The 19,262-nt window shown below is 37.1% G+C and overlaps 1 protein-coding gene across 7 annotated transcripts in view; it reads left to right on the top strand.

Annotated features, from left to right (window-relative positions):
* The window catches only part of APLF (aprataxin and PNKP like factor), a 142,101-nt gene that overhangs the window by 84,355 nt on the left and 38,484 nt on the right, over positions 1-19,262 (top strand). For 3 of the 7 annotated variants that reach the window (XM_081595691.1, XM_081595690.1, XM_081595689.1), the window contains one exon: positions 8,171-8,665. The exons of 3 other annotated variants lie outside the window; for them this stretch is intronic. In XM_081595691.1, the coding sequence (XP_081451817.1) occupies positions 8,171-8,373 (203 nt within the window). In that variant the 3' untranslated portion in view covers positions 8,374-8,665. Of the gene's footprint in view, positions 1-7,019; positions 7,076-8,170; positions 8,666-19,262 lie in introns of those variants that run through there. One more of the 7 variants, XM_081595695.1, reaches the window with a different exon arrangement.

Genomic DNA, 19,262 nt, shown 5'->3' with positions numbered 1-19,262 from the left:
AAGATGATGCTGTGAAAGTGCTGCACTAAATATGCCAGCAAATCTGGAAAACTCGGCAGTGGCCACAGGACTGGAAAAGGTCAGTTTTCATTCCAATCCCAAAGAAAGGCAATGCCAAAGAATGCTCGAACTACTGCACAGTTGCACTCATCTCACACGCTAGTAAAGTAATGCTCAAAATTCTCCAAGCCAGGCTTCAGCAATACATGAACCGTGAACTTCCAGATGTTCAAGCTAGATTTAGAAAAGGCAGAGGAACCACAGATCAAATTGCCAACATCCGCTGCATCATCGAAAAAGCAAGAGAGTTCCAGAAAAACATCTATTTCTATTTCTTCTTTATTTTTTAAGTTATGCATGCTAAATTTGAGGTGGGGTTTCATTAATCCATAGTAAAACAATAAAAGTTATAATAGAGACCCATATACTATATACCAACTACTCTAGAATTTGATAATATAAAATAACTATATTAAACTATTTTATTATTTAATTTCTGATTTGTAGCACTTCTAAAACTCTTCAGTCTAAAATTTTCCCACACATGTAACAATTTATGCCCTATATTTCGACTTTTGTAGGTTTGACTGTAATCATCTGTTAAGCTCTTTGTTTATCTAATTGGTTTAAAGTTTTACTGACTTTCCACACTTTTTCAGAGTGATACATACAGTTTTAGCAGAGCATATTGAATAAAAGAGTAATCAGTGCTAGGAAATTTTTATTTTAACTTTCTTAGCTACCTTACTTGCTGACAACATTTGAAAGAAATTATCACCAGTGTTATATCACTTGATTATTGGAGTCATTCTCTCTGGCATTTATTATTATGTGACAGTCATGATTTGAGGGGATCAGTACTGTTCGTGGCTGAAATTTAGAATGTTCTGCTGATCTGATAACTATTTCAGTATTTCTCTAGTTCTACAATCGTATGCATACATATGCTTATATAAGCTTTTTTCTTTTCAGAAGTAGAAACTAAAAGATCTAGAAAGTAAGCTACTAAGTAAGGTTAGTGATGCTAAATGAGATTTTGTAAACTGCTGCTTACTGTGGGAAAAGCTGAGAGATTTTAGAACATGAAAAAGGCAAATGCAGTGGTGCTTTTAAAAAGAAATAAACTTAACGTATTAATATAAAAAAGTGGATAGGCCTCCACAAACTGCTTTTCCAAAGTTAAAATATGAATACCCAACTAATAGCTTGGTTCATTACAAAAATCAGTCTTCAGTAGTAAAATGAGGCATTTAAACATCTTTATTCTTGTAGTATGTAGTAAGCTTTCATCTTAAGAGATATTGGGCTAAAATATTTTCCCACTTAAATGAAAATTAATATCCTAACTAATTCTAAGATTTACTTGACAAGAAAGGAAAATAAAACCTGAAGAATTATTGATGTTAAACTATAAGTCTGCCATGAAACATCTGTCTTCTTATTTGCTGTTACCAGAAAACTATTTGGAGAAAATCAGCAATTTGGAAAGATTTTTTTCTCCACATAAACACCTTCCAGCATGCATATAACACAGTATACTCTTTAGTAGCTCTGCAAACTTGGTTCTTTGGATAGGAACTTGATGGTGAAATTTTAAGATGTACAGGAAATGTTAGATACAAATTTCCTATAATACAAATATTATAAATACTTCTGCAAAAAAGGAAAAGTCAGAAATTACCACATCCTAATAATACCAAATAGTTAATAGTATGTTCTTTCAAATATGTTAAAGAGTTTGTTACTTTTTCTAGAGTTTGTTATTTTTCATTATTATTGTAGAACAGTATTATCCATCACTTTTAAAAAATAAGTGACAGCTTATTTCTTTTGTGCTGCTTTCAAATAGTCAAGCTGTCACCCTGTCTGTATGTTTCATATTCCTGTAGAGAAAATGAAGATTCCTGCTTTGTTCTTAAAATTAGAACTTTGGGGTTGGAAAGGATCTTTGAGGTCATTTAATCAACATCATTTGATTCACAGATAAAAAGATAAACTCCACTAAATGCCTTGTTCATTGTCAAGGGATTTATGACACAGACCTTTAAACTTCTACTCTCCTAGTATATATCTTTTTCTTAAACCATGTTATTTTTTAGAGACTTCTTATTGGGTGAGGGAACTAGAACATCACAGATAAATAGTCACTAGCAGCTAGAAACTTAAAAGTGACCTAAGTGAAGATAGAGAAAAAAATTAATGCTTCCGAGCTCACCTTGACTTGGAAGAAACATGCTTATTTCTGATTTCTTAGACATGCTCAACAGTTATGTTTCAAATAAACTATTCATAATATAAGCAAATGCTAAATGTAGGCTCTTATTTTTCCAAAAATGGCATTACGTTGTTTAATTCTGTGGAAATCTATTGGAAGTCACAACTACAAAAAATAAAGCCACAAAAATTGTTTTCTGCTATTGCTTAAAAATATTAAAACAGCTATTATTCCATCTCAGGCTTTCACTGTTGTACTTCAGTAATCTTTGTACTAACCATGGTGTTCTGTGTACAGTGTTGGGGTCTTGGTTTGGGATCATCTATAATGTGACTCCTCATAACTGAGTTCTCTAAACAACACGCTTCCTTGTCTGAGAGGGTTTCTTTGAATTTTTTGTGTAGCAAACATTGTTATAGCAAGGTTTACATGAACTTTACTGGCTTCATCACTTTAAATCCAGATACTCAGATACCATGTTTCAGCTTGCTCAGGGTGTCTGTTCCTGCTTTCTGTGAATGCCCCTTTGCATAAAGCTTAATTGTTATGGTAAAGACAGACATTTTATTCCTAGGTTATGTGCTAGTTGTATTTGTTTCAGAACCATGCTTCCTGAGAGTATTCCCATGATTCAGGAAATCATGAAATAATTCAGATCAACAAGTGTGCCAATTCAGCATTTTCTAGTAAATAAAGTTTCATCATCTCTATGGCCCAGTTATACCTTCAGCACTTAAAAAAAGCCCTCCCATCTAGATGGCATTTGTATTGTAGAATATTTGAAGTCACTACTACAGAATTTGCTATAAGAGGGTCCATTTAATTGGTTCCACAAAAAATGTCAGCATTCAAAATCCTGTCGTGAAATGTGGACCTGGGACCACTAGGAAGGGACACAGAGCTGAGTTCTGGTACTAACTTGCCCTTGTCATGACTTTGCCTTGCTCATGTCAAGCAGTTCTTCAGGTGCTTTCACTTAAAGCACAGAGTGCCAGTTCGTAAGAAGTAGAGGGGAGGGAATTTGACTACCAGCTACACTGAGTTCTGTTACATACGGTTATTTCAGATTCTAAACCTCTTGCTAAAAGAACATGAATGTGATGTTATGATTTTATAGATAAAGGTAATTTTTTGATGAAATGAGTGGGATTCTTCTGATTAATATGTCATTATTGCTTCAGCAAATGAACCTATCCAGTAAGTTGCTAAAGATTCCCAGGGCTCATTGAAGCTTAAAGCTCCTTCAATTATCAGGATTTAAATAAAATTCTGTAATATAATTCATTGTGTTGACAGGCAGGCTAGTGATTAAAAATGTAGGTTATAATAAAGCATTTCTGTAAGCTGAAGGTGTTCAGCAGTTGATTTGCGGATGGTTCATTTATTAATTCATATATTTAGCAAATATGTGTCTATAAAGTATCTTTTATGTGTTAGGCATTGTTGGAGGAGTTGAAGATACAATAGAGACAGAACCTTGCTCTTGTAGAATTTCACAAAGGTGGACAGTGCACATGTTAACAATTATGTGATGTCATGTAGTGATAACTGCTAAGAAGAAAAATAAAGCTGTGTAAGAGGACAGAAGGAAGGAAGCTGTGGGCTTCCCTGGTGGGTCAGACAGTAAAGCATCTGCCTGCAATCCTGGAGACCCAGGTTCGATCCCTGGGTCGGGAAGATTCCCTGGAGAAGGAATGGCAACCCACTCAAGTACTCTTGCCTGGAAAATCCCGTGGACAGAGGAGCCTGGTAGGCTGCTGTCCATGGGGTCACAAAGAATCAGGTACAACTGAACGATTTAAGAGGACAGAATGGCAAGGATGTGTATGGGGGTGGAAGGCAGGTCCTATTTCAAATAGGACAGTAAAAGAAGGACTCTGATAATTCGATATTAGAGCAGAAGGCTGAAGGAGAGACCTAGCCAGGTGATTCTCTGAGGGATGGGTGTGTTAGGCAGTGGGAAGGATGCTTCAGAAGCCCTGGAGATGATCCCGTTGGTTTATTCAAGGAGCAGTGAAGAGAAAAGTGTTGAAAATGTTAGTCACTTAGTCATGTCTGACTCTTTGTGACCCTGTGGACTATAACCTACCAGGCTCGTTGGTCCATGGGATTCTCCAGGCAAGAATACTGGAGTGGGTTGCCATTTCCTTCTCTAGGGGATCTTCCCAACCCAGGGATAACCCGGGTCTCCCACATGGCAGGCAGATTCTTTATCTTCTGAGCCACAGGGAAGCCCCAGTGAAGAGAGGGTAGGATTGGAGCAAAGTGTAAGTGAAGAATGGCAGGTGAGATGAGAAAAGCTAGTGAACCAGTTTTGTAGGGTCCTGGAGGCCAAGAGTGACATTTGAGGACTTCAGATCTTATTCCAAGTGAGATAAAAAGCTATTGGGAGGTTTTTTGGCTTCTTTGTGAACAGAAAAGAGTAGAAGTAGGGAACCTAGCTAGGAGGATATTGTAATAGACCAGGAAGAAGATGGTGTTATTGGATCCAGGGTGTTGGCGTGGATGTGAGAAGTGGTGGATATATTTTGATGGTAGACCCAACAGGATCTTTTGACATTAAATATTATGGAGGATATTCAAGGATAACTCCAAGGTTTCTTGCCAAAACAGTTGGAAGGGGCTTCCCTGGTAGTTCAGTGGTAAAGAATCTGCCTGCCAATGCAGGAGATATGGGTTCAATCCCTGATCCAGGAAGATCCCACATGCCTTGGAACAACTAAACCTATGCACCACAACTACTGAGCCTGTGCTCCAGAGCCTGGGATCTGCAACCTCTGAACCCATGTGCTACAGCTACTGAAACCCACACACCCTAGAGCTTGTGCTCCGCAAGGAGAAAAGCCACTGCAACGAGAAGCTCCTGTACCACAACTGGAGAGTAGCCCCCGCTCACTGCATCTCGAGAAAGTCTGCGTAGAGCAAAGACCCAGCATAGCCAAAATAAAGTAAATAAAATTGTTAAAAAAGACAATTGGAAGGTTGGAAGAGTCATATATGTTCAAGATTGATAAGAGAATGACCACATTTGGGTGAAGCACCTCAAGAGCTGTGTTCTGGAAGTGTTGGATTTCAGATTTCTGTTAGTCACTAAGTAGAGATAAATGAGTCTGAAATTTACGCTATGGTCAGAGCTTAAAATATAAATTTGGGGATTTAGGATATACAACTAGATGGAATCATCTAAGGACTGTATTTGGAGAAGGAAATGGCAAACCTGCTCCATTTTTCTTGCCTGGAGAATCCCATGGACAGAGGAGACTGGCAGGCTACAGTCCATGGAGTTGCACAGAGTCGGACACCACTGGGTGACTGAACGCAGCATAAGGAGTATCTTAGAGAAGAGGTCCCAGCCTGAAATTTGGGCACTCCAAAATTTAGAGGTTGAGAAGATGAGGAAGATCCAGCAAAGAAGATGGAGAAGGAACAGCCAATAACACAGGAGAACCTGAAGTAGTTTCAGCTTTATATATATTTTCCTTCTAAATCTGCTAAGCTAATTTCTGAATCTAAAACAAGACTCTTAATTGAGATGGCATTATTTATATATATGAGATACTTCCAAGAGCAAAATGGTCAAGAACAGAAACATTGCTGTTCTTTCTTCCTCACTCCCTTTCCTGTCTGCAAACTATCCTCTAAATGGTTTTTAATTGTTTTCTATCATAAAAGTTACATGAGGAATTGAGGTTGAAAGTGAAGTCGCTCAGTCGTGTCCGACTCTTTGCGACCCCATGGACTGTAGCCCACCAGGCTCCTCCGTCCATGGGATTCTCCAGGCAAGAATACTGGAGTGGGTTGCAATTTCCTTCTCCAAGGGATCTTCCCAACCCAGGAATTGAACCCGGGTCTCCCACATTGGAGGCAGACGCTTTAACCTCTGAGCCACCAGGGAAGCGAATTGAGGTTAATTAAACATAAAACGTACCCTCAAGAGGCTTACAAGAGATAAGAAGTGTACACAAATAAATATAATCTCAGACTTCCCTCAAGGAACTGGTGTGCTTCTTATGCTAATGAGAATTGTATAAGTTTTTATGTAGTCTTCGGCTTTTTGCTACCAAGAAACTTAGGGAGAAATTTGATGCTCAGTTTGTATTGATTATATTAAAAATTGAGGTTGATATACTTACATTCTACTTTCTTTGTTCTTAATTTCTACTTTTATTTGTGTTATCTCATGATAATACAGGCTTCCCAGGTGGCGCTAGTGATAAAGAATCTGTCTGCCAGTGCAGGAGTCCAAGGGGTATAGGTTTGATCCCTGGGTTGGGAAGACCCCCTGGAGCAGGAAATGGCAGCCTACTCCAGTATTCTTGCCTGGAGAATCCCATGGACAGAGGAGCCTGGGGGGTTACAGTCCATGGGGTCGCAGAGAGTCAAGCACGACTGAGTGACTAATCACAGTAAGCACATGATTATAAGCTGTCTCAAATCCCCTTGGAATGAGTAGTGATATTAAGAAAGAAATAACTGTCTGGGCTATGAAAGTTTAAAAGACAAATAAACTACGTTCTTTGTCATCATTCTGCCATGAAAAATTTTCCTATGAAATTTCTTAACTTTCATTTAAGTTATATCTGTTACATACGAATGTTTTAGGAAGAAGCTAGCTGAAGCATATGTGTGTGCTCAATCTCGTCTGACTTTTTGCAACCCTTTGGACTATTGCCCTTTGGACAAGGCTCCTTTGTCCATGGGGTTTTTCAGACAAGAATACTATAGTGGGTTGCCATTTCCTCCTCCAGGGGATCTTCCGGATCCAGGGATTAAACCTGCATCTCCTTTGTCTTTTGCATTGCAGGCAGATTCTTTACATGATGAGCCATTGAGGAAAGCCCCGCTGAAGCATATTCAAAAGTACAACATTTTTAACCTTTAAATATTCCACATCATCCTAGAGTCTCTCACTGCCTTATTTTAAACCAACTCTGTTGCTCTCTGTGAAAAGAAAACAGTGGGATGAGGGAAGAAATTAGTTTTGAGACAGAAGAATTTTAGAATTGTAATTCTACTATTATGATATTATTTAGAAATCTGTAAATTCTGATGGTTGTTACCATAGTAATTCTAGTCTTACCAAAATGTGAGGTATAAGATCTATAAAGCTAAATTGTTCAAAGTCTGTAAGCTTGTATCTCCTCATTTGGTCACAACTCTGGTGTGTCACCTGGAGAAGGAAATGGCAACCCACTCCAGTATTCTTGCCTGGAGAATCCCATGGACAGAGGAGCCTGGTGGGCTGTATAGCCCATGGGGTCACAAGGGTCGGACATGACTGGAGCAACTGAGCACACACACACTGGTGTGTCAATCAGATTGTGCTAGCTTTGTGGTGATAACAAACAGTCCTCAAATTTCAGTGCCTTATAACAATAAACAGGTGTATTTCTCCTTCATGTTAATTTGCATGTAGCTGCATGTTGGCCGTTGCCCTGCCTCACATGTGTCTCATCCTGAATCTAGGCTGAAGGATCAGCCTCTATCTGGGGCACACTGTTCTCCTAACAGAGGGGAAATGGCAATAGCATAATCACAGAGAGGCCTTTAAGGCTTCTCCATGGAAGCTGCTACTTCCACTTCTTTTTCTTTGGCCAAGTCTGACATCAGTGGGAATGGGTAAATAGAAAGAATCACATCACAAGGAGGGACGGTGAATAACTGGGACAGAAATATACTCTACCATTGTGGGAGGTGGTGTAGCTTGATTGTGATATTATTAAGGAATCATTATGATGAATCTCAGAGGACATTTTAATCTTGGAAGCCTCATAGTAGGAGAAGTTTGATTTAAGCAAATGTTAAAAAAATAAAAATAATAGCTTTAGCCCCCTTTCTAGAAATTTGTAATTGTTAGCTATGTATTAAGTAAAATCTTTTTGACAAAGATATTTTACAGTTAGAGGTTTCTAACTGAGTGACAGTTGATGTGCTACGTACTAAACTGTTTTTCAGTGAGAAGCATTTTGGATGAAGATGACAATGTTGGGCAACCCAATGAGTACAACCTGAATGACAGCTTTATAGATGATGAGGAAGAAGACTACGAGCCAACAGACGAAGATTCCGACTGGGAACCAGAAAAGGAAGACCTAGAGAAGGAAGATATGGAAGGGCTTTTGAAAGAAGCAAAAAAGTTTATGAAAAGAAAAAAGTGACTCCTCTGCAGTAATATGTGGCTCATATTTACTGTTTCTTTATGGAAAAGTAATTCAGGAAGCACTTAAGGGATAATTGTTTTTCTGCTTTTTATAGTTATGACTTTACTATTTGACTCTTCACAAATGAAACATTGAAATGTCACCCTTCAGTGTAGTGGATGAAATTTGTTGTTTTTTCTATGTTATTTCAAATATCTGGAAATAGTAAGCAGACGGAGAGTTAAAAAGAAATAATCAATATTTTTCATGTACTTTATAATAAAAGTAAACATCATAGGTTGCAAGAAAACATAGGTCTTTTTTTCTTTTTTCCAAAGACTCTGTCTTTATGTAGAATACTATGCAAGTATAACCAGGCAGATTACGTAACTGGTGGGAAAGCATGCTTATTTCATTCCTATTGAAGTAATTCTTAAAGCAGAACCAGACTTTAAAAAATACCAGCTATCATATAATGGCTATTATTTGTTTCTAATGTCCTAGATGTGAGCTTTGCAATTTCATTGACTACTTTCATTCTTTGAAACTTGAGGAAATTAGTACAAAATGGATACTGAAAATAGATTCAACTAGGCTATAGAAATGTCCACCATGCAGGGAATGTTATTTTGTGTCCAAAGTCTGTAATTTACTGTATGTCTGAGTTTAAAAGTAGAAAACCTGAAAGAATTTGACCATTTCTTTTTCAAACAAGTCCTGCCTGATGCTTTTAACTCTCAATATGCTATTCTTAAGAATACAGGAATTATTTTTAACTATAATTTTCTTGAATAATATTAGTTTTTTTTTCCCTCAGATGAGAGTAGCAAGTTGTCTGCCAGCATTCAAGATTCTGGCCTTTTGTTTCAAGAAGAAACCCCTTCTTCTCCAGTTTTATGTAGTATAATATTTCTGCATCTCTGTTCTTAAACTCCTTTAGGCTATGTAATACTCTTCATTTTAAATGACTTAGAATCTTTGAGATATAGTTTAGAATATTTAATTTGGGTTTGTACAAACAGCAGTAAATATAGCTTTGAAATCGTAAATCATAAACCAAAGGTTTCCTCGTTAAGCATTAATATTTTATATTCTAAGAGGACCTAAAAGGGCATATCTTAAAAGAGTAAGACAGATTTGTAGTTGTTTTCTTAGTGTTTTCAAATAATTGCATAATATTAAAATTTACTTATACTACAGCAAAGAAAAGATAAATATTTTTCTATTATCTTTTATTCTAATTTTTATCTCTATTGTTACTTAGAAACTAATTTTCTAATATTCCTTTAGTCTTCAGGGCTTGACAAACCTGTGAAAAAAATTCTTTGAACTTACTTTCACTTTCACTTTGCACAAACTTAATCCTTAGAGTGTTTCTTGATGCGTTCCTAGATATATCCCAAAGGAATTAAAAACATGTGTTCACATGAAAACTTGTACACAGTGTCCATAGAAACATCATTTGTAACAGTCAAAAGTGGAAACACCTGAATGTCTTATCAGCTGATACGTGGATAAGCAAAATGTAGTCTATCTTTACAACCAAATATTTTTTGGTCAAAAAAAAGAAGTGAAGGGTTGAAACATGCTACAGCATGGATAAACCTTGGAAACATTATGGTAAGTGAAAGAAGTCAGACACAAAAGGCCACAAATTGTATAAGCTCAATTATGTGAAATATCCAGAACAGGCAAATCCATAGAGACAGAAAGTGAATTGGTAGTTGCCGGGGTCTAGAGAGAAGAGTATCTTTCTGAATTGATAAAAATGTTCTAAAATTAGTGGTGATGATGTAAAACTCTGTAAATATACTAAAATCCACTGAATTGTATACTTTCTATGGGGGAATTTTATGGCATATGAATTATATGTGTCAAGAAGGCTATGATAAAGAATGCAAAAGGTGACATTGGCCTTTTAGAAAGAAAGGCATTCAATATCAGAATATATTCTTCTTAGAAGTTATATGATAGCTCATGTTAATTTTTAAGAATAGTTTGATGTGCCTTTCATAAACATCCTGAAGACACTTTTGGGTATAACAAATGTATAAATATTTAACTTCATTGTAATGAAAATTTTCTACTTGGACTATATTTAAGTAATGAAAATTTTCTACTTGGACTATATTTAAGTCTATGATTTTCAAAATAGAGGCAAAAGTGATGAAATTGGTTGGCTCAAAAGCATTGCTAACAAAACTTGATTTAGTTGCTGTCCTAAACAGTGGATTGAAAGCCAACTGTCCCTATCATGGTATTCATAGAATTTAAACTATATCCTAACTTCCTCCTTCAAGCTAAGAATGGTCATCACATTTTTCTCACTAATGTGCTTAATTCTAAAAGCAAATGTTTTTTGTCGACTTCTTGAAGTGAGGTGGGTTTTCTGGGACCTTGGGAAGCTAGAGACATGAAGATTTTCAGTGACACGTGGGTACTGATTCTGCTTTTCACTCAGGTTGAGGATGGCATTGTTGATACTATTTCTAGAACTAGAAGATCCTAATGATTGTAAACATTCATTATAATGAAATAGATTGTGAGCGTAATTTTTGCAGAATGGTGGTGTAAAGGTAAATTGATAGTGACTTTCTTCTGATTTATCTGTGCAAAGTTCAGTATCACCAACACATCCCATGGAGGCAGAAACCACACACCAACATGCTACATCTAGCCCTGCTCTTTGAGTCCACCTTCTTGTTCCCATTACTTTCTCTTTCTTGAGGAGAAATATGTAAGAGAGTGTCTGTGTGTGTGCGCGTGTGTGTGTGTGTGTTCTTCCTGCCAGTCTGCAAACCTACAAAGCTGCTCCTCCACAGTAGGTATTGAAAGAAAAATGATAAAGAATAATTATTGCTGAGATTGTTACTGGCCATCGTGATATAATGTACACAATAAATTTGATTATCATAAGCAACCACAGTTGTACTCTGTTGTGCCCAAGACCCTGTCTTAGGTGCTGGTGACTCAAAGAAGAATAACATGGAGTTTCTGTTTTCAATGTCCTTACAGTCTACTGGGGAAGATAGGAATATTTATTCATTCGGTAACAGTGACTACAGAATACAGGAAGAAAAGGACATAGCTTCTACAATCCAGAGAGCTCGCAAAGGCAGTGAGGCAAATATGCAAATAACATAATGGGTAGAAATGCAATAGTCCAAGAAAGGAATGCTGGACTATAATTTAAATGGCTGTCTTGCTGTGTATTGAAATACAGTTTCGTTCTTGAGGAAGAGCCTTTGTCTTGATTGAGTTGCAAGCTGAACTTGTAGATTTTTTTCATGGAACACAACTTTTATCTTCGAAAATGACTGGCAGACATACTACGGTTATTCAGAATGGAGTGTGTGGCTGGCACTTCCTCAAAAATGAACTTAGCCTATTTTTTCCCCAAGGAAAACAACGAACACTATGTATTATAATTGTAAAAATGAGCTTTCAAAGAAAAATTAGAGTTTTAGAAAGCTTCTATATGTCACTGAGCTTGTTAGCTCTCCAAAACTTTAAAAACTGTTCTGATGATATTGGTGATATAATACAATGAAATGTGTCAATATTTGGAAGATCTACAAAACTGAGCAAGCCAATGTTTTCCCAATGACTAACGCATATTATAAAATCAGGCATGGGTAAAAGATCCACTCAAAGCATAAGATAGGCCGATGAAACTTAGTGTAACAGAGTCTGTAAAGTTCATTAATATGACTTCAGATAATACGTTGTGCCTAACACATTTCGGAAGCTGCTGTTTATTTTTGGTGGCACATCGAAAATAATCACAATTGTCTGAAAAGCATATGAAACTACTTCCTTTTCCAATTACATATCTTTTTAAGCCCTAATTTTCTCTGTATACTTCAAGCAAAACAACATACAAGAGCAGACATGAGAATCTAGCTGTTTTCTATTAAGCCAGGCATTAAAGAATTTACAAAAATGTGAAGCAGTGCCACTTATTTTACTAAATTAAAAGGTTATCATAAAATATATTTGTGTTTATATATAATGGATTATTTTAAAAATCATTAGCAAATAAATTTCTCAATTATAATTTCAAAAATGGTGAGTATCTATAGATATGACCCTCATAAATGAAAGCTCTTTGGGGTCCTCAATAGTTTTTATGAGTTAGAGAAATCTTAAGTCTCAACATTTTGAGAATCATTTAATTAAGTCACTATACATATCAGTGTCAGATTTTACTTTGTTGTGCTTCAAAATCACTGCAGACAGTGACTATAGCTTTGAAATTAAAAGATGTTTGCTCCTTGGAAGGAAAGCTGTGACAAACCTAGATAGTGTATTAAAAAGCAGAGACATTAATTTAGCGAAAAAGATCTGTCTAGTCAAAGGTATGTTTTTTCCAGTAGTCATGTACGGATATTAGAATTGGACCATAAAGAAGGCTTAGTGCCAAAGAATTGATGCTTTTGAATTGTGGTGCTGGAGAAGACTCTTGAGAGTCCCTTAGACAGGAAGGAGATCAACCCTGAATATTCATTGAAAGGACTAATGTTGATGTTGAAGCTGAAGCTCTAGTACTTAGGCCACCTGATGTGAAGAGCTGACTCATTGGAAAGACCCTAATGTTGGAAAGATTGAAGGCAAAAGTGGAAGGGGTGGCAGAGGATGAGATGGTTAGATAGCATCACTGACTCAATGGACAGGAATTTGAGCAAACTCCAGGAGATAGTGGAGGACAGGGGAGCCTGGTATGCTACAGTTCATGAGGTTGCAATGAGTTGGACATGACTTAGCAACTGAACAAAACAACCACCATTCAATTAGGCTAGTTGTGGTGGGATAACCCCCAAATCACAGTGCCTTAACACAAGGAAAGTTTTCTTAAACCAAGATTTTGTGTTGGGTGAATCTTCAGGCCACTGTCTTTCATGTGGCAGCTCATCATTCCAGGATTTCGGAAGCTCTGTCATCTTGTAGTTGCACCACTGGAACATGAAACTTACCCATCATGACTACAAGGGGAATAGAGAAAGTGAAGTGCTGTACCCTGTTAATTAAATGTTTCCGGCGAGAAGTGTCACTCATGTTCACAGCCCATTGTCCAGAGGAAGTCACATGGCCATGCCCACTTAAAGGGGCCTCAGAAATAACAGTTTTGGTGCCCCAAAAAGATGAGAACCAGATAGAGTGAACACTAGTAATGTCTGTAATCACTAAAGGGGTGAGTGATAAATAGGGAAAAGAGTTGAAGACATGAACTTGAGTGTCAACATTGAAGGAGTAGAAAGATGATGAAGACATCAGAGGAATTAGAGGAAGAATAGGGATGTCAGGAACTTGCTGTGTTGCAGAAGCTAAAAGCAGAGGACTGTTGAGAGAGAAAGCAGCAAACATTGTAGTTGCTGCAGAATGGATGCAAGTGCAAGCACTGAGGTTAGATTTGACTTCCTACTTCTTGGAGATAATGGAGGCTATTAGATGAGAACTCGCACAGACTCTCACCTGTGTCTATCTATCCCCCAGCTATTCCCATACTCTCTGTTGTCTTTCAGATATTACAGATGAATCGTCTGCATTCCTGTTTAAAGCCAATCCCCCACATTCAGGCGCCTCTTACATTCTCATGGATTTCACACTGGTTATTCTTCCCTTTTGCTCCCATTTCATCCTTTTTTTCCTATATACTGAACCATTCCCATCACCATGTAAATATTTCTTCCATCCTAAAAACAAATAAAATCTTCCCACCAATTTCACTTTTCCCTGCAGCTTTACTACTCCAGTTCTCTTCTCCCTGTAACAGCAGGGAGTGGTGTTTGAAAATTCCCAAAATGTTGTCTATACCTGCTGTCACAAATGCTTTTCCTCCTTTGAAAGTCTTTCAAGTCAAGCTTTCCTTATCACCTCTCCATTGCAACTGCCGTGGTCAAGAGCATCTATGATCACTCCTCTAAATCCTGTCATCAATTCTAAACCCTCATTCTTCTTGAACTTTCTGCAGTGTTTGAAACAAGTCACTCCTACCTCCTGCAGACACTTCCTTCATTTTTTTTCTAGGAAATTAGAATATCTTGTGGTTTTTTCTACCTTACTCCCAGTGTCCATTGCTGGGTGTTTAGTTTTTTCCTGAGCTCTTAATGCTCAGAGTACCCTACAGCAGAGTCCTTGGTCTTTACTTTCCTATTTACATTCATTTGCTTCATGTAATCTGTTTTTTGTTGTTGTTTTAACAATAATTCTAAATTTGTAACTCAAGCCTTGACCTCTTCTCTAAATTCCAGACTTACATATCCAACTGTCTGTTCAACATCTCCACTTGATTGATAGACATCTCGAACTTCACATGTTCAGGATTGAATTCTAATTGCCTTTTTTTTGCTCCCTCGCAAACCTTCCTCTCCTGATCAGGCTAAACAACTTGACATTATTCTTGACCACCCACTTTCTCCTACACTCAGCAAAATCTTGATGGATCTACTTTCAGAATATATCCAGAATTTGACTCTATATCTGAACTTCCACTGCTGGCAACTTGGACTCCCTGCTTCATTCTTTGACTCCTACAGTTATGCACTTAAGTTCAGTCACTCAGTCGTGTCCAATTCTTTGTGACCCCACGGACTACAGCACACCAGGCTTCCCTGTCCATCACCAACTCCTGGAGCGTACTCAACTCATGTCCATCGAGTCTGTGGTGCCATCCAACCATCTCATCCTCTGTTGTCCCCTTCTCCTCCTGCCCTCAATCTTTCCCAGCATCAGAGTATTTTCAAATGAATCAGTTCTTCACATCAGGTGGCCACAGTATTGGAATTTCACCATCAACATCAGTCCTTCCAATGAATATTCAGGACTGATTTCCTTTAGGATGGACTGGTTGGATCTCCTTGCAGTCCAAAGGACCCTCCAAGAATCTTCTCCAACACCACAGTTCAAAAGCATCAATTCTTTGGCACTCAGCTTTCTTTATAGTCCAACTCTCACATCAATACATGACTACTGGAAAAACCATAGCTTTGACTAGACAGACCTTTGTTGGCAAAGTAATGTCTGCTTTTTAATATGCTGTCTAGGTCGGTCATAGCTTTTCTTCCAAGGAGCAAGTGTCTTTTAATTTCATGGCTGCAGTCACCGTCTGCAGTGATTTTGGAGCCCCCCAAAATAAAGTCTGTCACTGTTTCCATTGTTTTCCCCATCTATTTGCCATGAAGTGATGGGACCAGATGCCATGGTCTTAGTTTTCTGAATGTTGAGTTTTAAGCCAACTTTTTCACTCTCCTCTTTCACTTTCATCAAGAGGCTCTTTATTTCCTCTTCACTTTCTGCCGTAAAGGTGGTGTCATCTGCATATCTGAGGTTATTGATATTTCTCCTGGCAATCTTGATTCCAGCTTGTGCTTCATCCAGCCCAGCATTTTGCATGATGTATATAAGTTAAATAAGCATATAAGTTAAATAGGCAGAATGACAATATACAGCCTTGGCGTACTCCTTTCTGATTTGGAAGCAGTCTGTTGTTCCATGTCCATTTTAACTGTTGTTTCTTAACCTGCATACAAATTTCTCAGGAGGCAGATCAGGTGGTCCCATCTCTTGAAGAATTTTCCACAGTTTATTGTGATCCACAAAGTCAAAGGCTTTGGCATAGTCAATAAAGCAGAAGTAGATGTTTTCCCTGAACTCTCTTGCTTTTTCGATGATCCAGTGGATGTTGGCAATTTGATCACTGGTTCCTCTGCCTTTTCTAAAACCAGCTTGGACATCTGAAAGTTCACAGTTCACATATTGTTGAAGCCTGACTTGGAGAATTTTGAGCATTACTTTACTAGCGTGTGAGATGAGTACAATTATGCTATAGTTTGAGCATTCTTTGGCATTGCCTTTCTTTGGGATTAGAATGAAAACTGACCTGTGGCAGTCAGACTGACCTTTTCCAGTCCTGTGGCCACTGCTGAGTTTTGCACATTTGCTGGCATATTGAGTGCAGCACTTTCACAGCATCATCTTTTAGGATTTGAAATAACTCAACTGGAATTCCATCACCTCTACTAGCTTTGTTCATAGTGATGGTTCCTAAGGCCCACTTGACTTCATATTCCAGGATGTCTTACTCTAGGTGAGTGATCATACCATCGTTGTTATCTGGGTCATGACGACCTTTTATGTATAGTTCTTCTGTTATATATAGCCTTAATATGTATTTATATATAGCCTTAATTGGTGCTAGTGGTAAAGAACCTGCCTGACAATGCTGGAGACATAAGAAATGAGAGTTCAATCCCTGGGTTGGGAAGATACCCTGCAGGAGGGCACGGCATCCCACTCCACTACTCTTTGCTGGAAAATCCCATGGACTGAGGAGCTTGGCAGGCTACAGTGCATAGGGTTGCAAAGAGTCAGACACAACTGAAGTGACTTAGCATGCACGCACGTACATATTAGGAAAAAGACTACAAATGAAAGACTACAAATGAACTAAGTAGTGTTCTCAAGAAATAAGCCAAAAGCATCAAAAATAAACCCAAAGAAAATAGGGCAGAATTAATAAAGTAAAACTTGGAATAAAAGATTAAAAAAAGCAGTAGACTTGATCAATAATACACAAAAATAATTCTTTGAAATGACTGATAAAATAGACCTGTGGTGAAAAAAGACAAATATCAGAAACCAAAAAGGTTAGAACTATATATACATAGGAATGATGTAAAGTTTTTATAATATAATATGTACAACTTCTTGTCAATAAATTTGTAAATCTAGATAAATGTATGACTTTCTCTAAAAATATAATCAAAATTTACTTTAAAATAGGTTTAAAATCTGAATAGATCAATAGCTCTAGAGGAAATAGAAAGTATTCAAAATTCTGCTCCTAGTGTGGTACTAAATGCTGGGGATTACAAGTAAGGCTATTAAATCTTTGTTCAGCAAATAGTTCTCCTGTTATAAGAACTATTACAAAGTGTGGAAAGACATGGATAACTCTCCAGTTCTTCAAATCAGCCAATGACATCACTGAAAAACTTACAGATTTATTTCAACTTGAACATAGACATAAATATCCTAAATTATTACTCAACTTGTCTTCAACAGTGCATTAAGATACCATGACGTAGCAGGATTTATGCTGAGAATATAAGGGTAGTTCAGTGTCAGTTAATCTATGAATGTAATTCATCACATTAACATCACTGATCACATTAAGAAAGGAACAACTTATGATCTCATAAAAATCCAAAAAAAGTACTTGATAATTCAACACTGTTCTTCAGAAAACAAAAAGAAAACACTTGGAAAGCTAGGAGTAGAATTAAACTGCTTTAACTTGATGAAAGTATTTATTGGGTTGGTCAAAAATTTCATTCTGACTTTAACCCAGACAAACTTTTTGGCTAACCCAATATTAGAAATTTACAGCAAACATCCCAGTTCATACAGAAACATTAGAAGTGTTCCCAGAGAAGAAGTTTGAAATGAGACAAGAGTCTCCATGATCACCTCTACAATTTCATGTTCTGAGTATTCCACCCCTGGGTAATAGAAATGAAGAGAAATGATAGTTTTCCGTATTGGCTAGAAAAAAAAAAAAGCCTGTTACTATTTGCAACATATTTGACTACTTAGGAAACACATGAACTGAAAAATTATTAAAATTAACAAGGATATTTTTTAAATTGGCTAGATACAAGGTCAGCAAAAATTAACAGCTTCCCTTTCTATCTGCAGAAACAAGTTAGAATGTGTATGTGAAAATGTATTCAGCCTCAGTGTACATGGGTACAAATTAATGAGGTTTTCTTTTAACTTTTTATTTTGTATTGGAGTATAGCTGATTATGTAGTAGTTTCAGGTGAATAGTGAAGGGCTCTACATACACATGTTTATATGTATCTAAACATACATATGTTATGTTTATATATATATATATATATATACATATACTCAGCCATACGTATACACAAGTTTCCCCCAAACTCCCCTCCCATACAGGTTGCCACATAACATTGAACAGGGTTCCATGTACTATACAGTAGGTTCTTGTTGGTTATCCATTTCAAATATAGCAGTGTGTACATGTCCGTCCCAAACTCCCTAACTGTCCCGTCCCCTCGTCCTTCCCCCAGCAACTAAAAGTTCATTCTCTGTGAGACTGTTTCTCTTTTGTAAGTAAGTTCATTTGTATCATTTCTTTTTAGATTCCACATGTAAGTGGTGTCATATATTTTTCCTCTTATGTCTGACTTACTTCACTCAGTATGACAATTTCTAGGTCCATCCAAATTGCTGCAAATGGCATTATTTCATTCTTTGTAATGGCCGAGTAACATTCCATTGTATATATGTACCACATCTTCTTTATTCATCCCTCTGTCAACGGACATTTAGGTTGATTCCATGTCTTGGCTATTGTAAACAGTGTTGTAATGAGCATTGGGATGGATGTATCCTTTAAGATCATTTTATATGATGAAAGAGTTCTTGACTGTCAAGTTTTAAAGTCTAAAATGTTGACAGCTTTCGGTGATAAGGAGGACGGTTCATTGGTCAAGTCTTTCTGGAAGACAATTTAGCTGTAGTTATAAATATAAATATTTAAAGTGATTGCCCTTTGAGTGTGTTCCTATTTTAGGAAACAGTCCTGCAAAAACATTTGTGTAACAAATTTAAAGATGTAAACAGGTTTAAAGATTAATATTCCACAAAGTCCATTGCAGCTTTGTCACTAATAAGAAAGAAAAAAAAGAAAAGGAAAAAACCCTTAATTTCCAACTATCAATAGGGAAATAGTTGAATAAATTATGAAGCCATGATATTATGGAGTGTTATACAGCTATGAAGAAGAATGTGTTTGACTTTTGTACAAATATGAAGAGCTCGCCAAGAAATGCTATTTCAAAAAAAAAAGAGATAATTGAATAATGAGGCCAGTATGACTG

Source organism: Giraffa tippelskirchi, chromosome 4 (assembly GCF_054371585.1).
Source record: "Giraffa tippelskirchi isolate mGirTip1 chromosome 4, T2T-mGirTip1v1.2.pri, whole genome shotgun sequence".
NCBI lineage: Eukaryota > Metazoa > Chordata > Mammalia > Artiodactyla > Giraffidae > Giraffa > Giraffa tippelskirchi.
The sequence above is the reverse complement of the archived record's forward strand: the minus strand, read 5'-3'. Positions and strand labels throughout refer to the sequence as shown.